This window comes from Neomonachus schauinslandi, chromosome 16 (genome assembly GCF_002201575.2).
Source record: "Neomonachus schauinslandi chromosome 16, ASM220157v2, whole genome shotgun sequence".
Lineage (NCBI taxonomy): Eukaryota > Metazoa > Chordata > Mammalia > Carnivora > Phocidae > Neomonachus > Neomonachus schauinslandi.
Genome location: NC_058418.1, coordinates 24,148,305 through 24,154,304, shown reverse-complemented (window position 1 = coordinate 24,154,304; position 6,000 = coordinate 24,148,305). Strand labels below are relative to the sequence as shown.

General features: G+C 37.4%; 1 protein-coding gene across 2 annotated transcripts in view; it reads right to left on the bottom strand.

The window, feature by feature from the left end:
• Nucleotides 1-4,910: 4,910 nt before the first annotated feature.
• The window catches only part of PHKB (phosphorylase kinase regulatory subunit beta), a 300,058-nt gene continuing 298,968 nt past the window's right edge, over nucleotides 4,911-6,000 (bottom strand). For both annotated transcript variants that reach the window (XM_021705835.2, XM_021705836.2), the window contains one exon: nucleotides 4,911-5,785. In XM_021705835.2, coding sequence (XP_021561510.1) covers nucleotides 5,648-5,785 — 138 coding nt within the window. In that variant the 3' untranslated portion in view covers nucleotides 4,911-5,647. The remainder of the gene's footprint in view (nucleotides 5,786-6,000) is intronic.

Sequence of the window (6,000 nt, the reverse complement as noted above, 5' to 3'; positions counted from 1 at the left end):
TTGCTGATTATGTTTTTGTTTCTCCTTGCATTTTCAGACACTTGCTTTATGTATCTTGCTGCTGACTAGAGTGAACTGCTCACATACACACTCAGTTTCACACTTTATATCTGGTTAAACAATTCTTTACATGACATTCTTTCTGTCTAAATAACTGGGATAGTTTCTGTGTCCTGACAGAACACTGGCTCAGTGGTTAATGACAGGGGATACAGCAAGCAGAGTGGAGCATGGAGGTGGTATAGACTGCCAGACCATCAGTCAGGAACTGAGGCAGTTTGGCCGTCGTCCACAAATAGCTACCATGTTCACTTCGCTCATTGTCATCCCAGCCCACAGGAATGGGGGGAGTGCACGGGGCGGGCAAGCAGGGAGATTTAGGGACTAGGCCTACAAGTGGCATTCACTATTTTTGCTCACATCCCATGGAGAACATTCCACTGTTATTAGCCATGAGGTCACAAACCCATGCTCTGTGAGAGATAATAGAATGTGTGGTACATCTGAGCAGCCGTATATGCCCCGCTGTAATTCCCCTACGATGGAAGTGGAGAATGGGTTTTGATGGACGTCTAGCAATTTCTGCGATGATGATGTTTTCTTTTGTATATAGATTTAGGCCATTTGTATTCTAGTTACAGATTTAATGCTTTTTTACTTTAATTAAATGTTGTCTGACAGTGAAGTGGAGAGCTGCCGTTATAAGGCATCTGGGGACTGTCATTTTGTTTTCTGTCTTGTGCTATATGATCAGTTTTCCACCCCTCCTACCTGGCACCTTGTGGTAATTTAAAATTACTTGTATTTCAAACGGTAAACTTAAAAAAAAACTTTCTTTATTTATTTTTTAAAAATGAAGTGAATAATACTCCTTGCTGTGGAAAACAAGGAAATTAGCTCATTTATACCTCTTTCTCAGCCCCTACTGAGTTTTGTGAGCCACCTCTTGGCTTTTTGTCCCAGCCCATTAATTACATCATTTTAAATTGCTAAGTTTTTCTTTCAAGTCACCTTTACATTCTTTTCTGTAACTGTAAATTGCATTGTTGTTACTATTAATATTTTAATGGATTAATCATTTATGAGTAGTTCTTATGTATTTATTATGTTTTTTCCAATACTGCACTGTTCACATTGATTCTCTCGGTTGACTGGATTTAGTCAAGTATTATTTTCAAGAAAGATTCACCGTGTTATGATTCCTGAGTTACTGTGTATTGAAGAATTCTTTGCCCTTACAACTGGCTGGGAAAAAACGTCTTAGGTCACACTTATTGTGTGACATTGAACTGGTGTGGAGAAGTTGAGCCCTAGAAGATGATGGGTTTTTTGGGCTTAACTTCTCCAAGATGTTTCAGTGTTGCTCATTTTATATCAAATCTTTCTGGAACATGATGTGTTGTCTTTACCTGCAGATTTAGTCCTTCCTTATTTAGGGAAAGCTTTATATCTTTGAGTTCTTTTTCTTCTGTGCCAACATAGCCTTCTCTACCTATAGATACCAATTTTCTTTATGTTGGATCAACCTTGTCCACTCCCATCTCTATCCTTTTCCATTAGCATTTACTTTGATTATCTCTCTTATGAAATACCACCGTATCAGAGACCTTTCCATAACCATAGGAACCAATGATGTTTGTCACTTTTCTCTCCCCCTCCTCATTTTTCTTCATAGCATTTATTACTATGTGTCACCGGCATTCCCAACATCAACTAGAACATAAGCTCCATGAGAGGAAATTTGTCTTTTTTTTCCCATTACCATGCCAGAACAGCATCCAGCATATAGTTGATACTCAGTATTTGACTGAATTATCTCAAGCTTTCCCTGTCAGCAATTCAGTTTTCAGCTATATATATTTTGTTCTTTGCTGTTTCTAATTTATGAAACTTGTTGCCTCAACTCTATTTTTCTTTCTTATTGTATTGTCTTATTTTGTCTTTGCTTTCTTCTTTCATCAATTCCTTTTCTCTTTATTTTAGAGTATAGGGCATTTGTTGTGGAGGATGTATATTCAGAATGAGTTCTATATCTATTCCTTTTTTCCTATAGTATTTTTACATAGTTTACAGGCAGCTTCTTTCCATCTTTCTCATGATTATCACAGCAACTTTGTGGGTACCCAGACACAGTGAGGGTGGTCTTCTGAACCTCTTCCCAGTCTGAACTCTTTTGTTCTCTCCTAGCTGTTTCCAGCTGAGTCCCTCCTTCTCAGGCAATAATAGGGGCCAAAGTTTACCCTGTTTGGAGGAACAGTCTCATACTGTAAGGCACTGTCCTTGGAAACAGGATGCCCTTGATTAGACAGAGTGAATTCAGATCTCATAGTAGCAAAATAAAACTTCAGAAAAAAAAAGTCATCAAATGCAATCACTACTGCCCACAAGGCCCATCTTAGGCGATAGGACACAGATCTGCAGTGCCTGTTCTCAGACTATCTATCATTGTAGAAAATTGGTTCTAGGGGATTGTGGTCACCCTTGCTCCTCACCTACCTCCCTCCCAGATGAAAAATCAAAACGACCACTCCCGATAGCGATTTCCTTCCTTGGGGAGCACGACTGTGGCAGTCATGTAGTTCATGCACTGCACAAAGGTGCCTAGTTAAGAGGGCAACAGGGGGCTGAAATCCAGTTTACACTTGGCTCTCTGAGCCACATGTCCTGGTATGGGGTTGTATCTGTTCAGTGAAAAGACCTTTTTCTTTGCACAACAGTGCCTAACCCTGTGCCCACGGGGCTGAGTGTGCCCAGAAAGAGTGCCTTTTTCTAACTCACACAGATGTCATGTGGGCTGACAACGGCCCTGCTGGAGAATAATGCCGATGGTGGTGTATGTTGTGGGGGAAGGACTTCTACCCTGGAAGGACACTGTCTGTCTTTTTCCCCTAGATGCTGACTCAACCCTCATCTGACTCCCTAAAAATGCATTAGGTTTTTCATAATTTACCTACTGACCTTGTCCTCACCTTGTCCAGCTTCTGGGAGACCCGAGTATAGGAGCCAAATACAAATCCCAATGAGTCTTTTGTCTTCCTGCTGCTTTACAGAGTTTATGGTAGGAGGTTGTACTGCTTCCTTTATTTGAATGCTGCTGGTTTTGTTTTGCTGATCCTTCCTCATTTTTCATTCATGTTTTTAGTTTCTGAAATACAGTAGTTTTAGGATCTGGCTGCCTACTACCATGCTACTTCCAGCTTCTCCTTGATTTAAACGTGGTCTCTCTGTGCTGCTATAACTGTGTGGTCATACTGTGTTGACTTCTCTGCTTTTATATGCCATCTATTTAATATGCATGCTCATGAAGGGCGACAAGCACGTCTGAACCTACTCTTCAGAGTTCTGGCGAAAAGCTAAATTTATTCAGGTGTCCTATAAATGTTACTTGGTGTCCATAAGGCACCGCAAGTTTATCACATATTGAAGATGTCATCAAGATGATCCCACACTCTGATTTATTTTTAAATTGAAATATGACTTTTTCAGACTTAAATAAAATGGAAAGAAATCTGGAAAACACCATGTTTCTTAAAATGATAGCTCTGGAAATGTAGTTGAATTTGATATTCAGTCAGGAGTTTCCACCAGACGTTGCTTGTACAATAAACTTACACAGTGAATCTGCCATTGTGATAGAGGAAGCTTTAAATCAGATTTAAATCTTGTCATGCCTGGATAAATGTGCTAATATTTTCAGTCAGTCTCTAGTACAGCTGTTAAAACATTTTGGCTCTGTAGGCCAAATGGGACTTCTAAAATTCATATGAGTTCTGTGTTCTAATTCTTATTATGTTTTGCTTTTCTAGTTAGAAAACAGACATTGGTTTCTGTAGAGGTGTACATCAAGGTTTACTGATTCCAACATATCTTTCAGTACAATAAATTTTGAATTTCATCAAAACACAAAGTTGGTACATATGTCACAGATCCTGAATGCCTTCAGCAGCATGGGAAAACGAGAATCCTGCATATGCAGCATTTAAGTAGGAAACTAAAACTCATTCAGGAAATATATATTTGCATTTGATGTTTGATTTCAATAAAGCCAGTGACAGGTTTCTGGCAACTCTGCTTAGCTTATCAGACTTTTAAAAAATTCTTAAAAATACAATACAGTTTACTTTCCTTAGATTTCAGCAAATATTAAATATTCCAAGGTTTTTTTTCTCTTTATTTCCAGTTTCTCCAGCTATGAAGCATCAGTCCTCAATTCTCCATGGGCTTCAAGTTTAAGTTTTTATGCTTGTTTTAGAAACTAGGTTCATGACTATGTTTTCACAAACTCTCTTAATTTATCAAGTAATTATCTTCTTTGTCATATCCCTCTCCTTAAGATGTTCTATAAGATCAGATTTTACCTTATTCTTCTCAATTTTGCCAACCAGTGCATATATGATTTCTTATGCAAGATCCAGGCAGTACACCTCAAAGTTATGAGAAATGTGCCTGACTTGCAGATTTTTCCATGTGCTCACACATCCATTTACTTGATATCAATTTGACTTGTTACTGAAGCCACTTGTTCTATGTTTCTTAGTTCCTTTCAAGATTCTACAAATGGGCTGCATCTTTATGTAACAAGTTTGAATTCTCAGGTGATACTCCATAATAAGACTGGTCAGAAAAATGATTCTCTTTTGGTCCATGGCTCAAACTAATAGGCTGTACTGTAACATTCAGTAAGAACTCATAAAACTTTAAATGTTTAATCTATTTTCTATTTTTATTAAAGTTTGCTTAAGTAAATTTGGTAGCAAAACATGTGTAATGGTAGATACCATAGATTCTCTTCCACTCTATCTCCAGATCAATTATGCTGAAAATATTCACAAGTAATAGACTTAATATTATGAACAAGAGAATACAAAAATGTGTCCAGATATATTCATTAATTCAGAAATGAAATTTAATGATTTTCAATTTTGTTTTTACTAGTACAAACTAGGTTAACAGTCCATACTTCTGAACAATCTTACACATGCCATATTTTTAGTAAGAGCTCAAAGAAAATGTCTGATTAGGTGTAGATTACACTGTATTTTAGCCCACCCCTAAAATCAGCACAAATACAAAATCACAGTCATGTTTACAAGGTAAAAATCGTACAACAGCTCTGTATACTAAAATATAATCAACAAAGCAGTTTCTGAGAATCAAAACATAGGCTGGCAGATTTGCTTTTATGATTTTAATATTTTTTTCTAATATGACACTGCCACTAAGTTAAGTTCACCATTCTTTCATTATCTTTTCATTTCCTGTATGCATTTCTAGCTAGCAAATTCATTTTAATGGCAGTAAGTTGGGAATTTAGTCCAAAGAGCAAAGATTCATTTTGATGAGTTATGTGATCACAAAACATGCAGTGGTGAACTTTCAATTCATTAACTATTTCTATTGTTCATTAAAGATTATTATTGTAGTTGGCATAATAATCATGAGATCTTTTTTTCCACTTAGTTAAAGCATTTCATACCATTAGATTGACTATGGCGTGCAAGAGGTCCAGTAACTGCCAAGGGTATGGCAACCACCTCACCAACAAAATCAGTCCATACATTAAATGGCGGCCTGAACTAAGCTTCAACACAAACCTTAACACACTTCTAGAAAATGTGTCTCAGCAGAGCCTCTTACACCTTCCTCACTAGCTAACCAGACATGGGTCATCATTGCTTGGTTTGACTTCTCCTTCTAGCAGCAAATTCATCACAACCTTTGTCAAATAGCTGCATGTTCCTCTTTTTCCCAGTGGGGGAGTGTTGTAAAAGGAAGTCATGTCATCCTACAAAGGAAAACAGTAAGCAAGTCGCTTGATTTTTGTTTGTAAAGAGTTGACAGGTAAAATCAGTGTCAGCCTAGGGGGAAAAATAAATTCACAGAAATATTTCCTCATGGAAAATAGAACCTTCTTGAGGTTTTCTTTCATTTTCCTAAGGCATCTTCTCAGCATATAAAACAAAGACAGACACTTTTAATATTCTCCCCTCTTTGCTGATA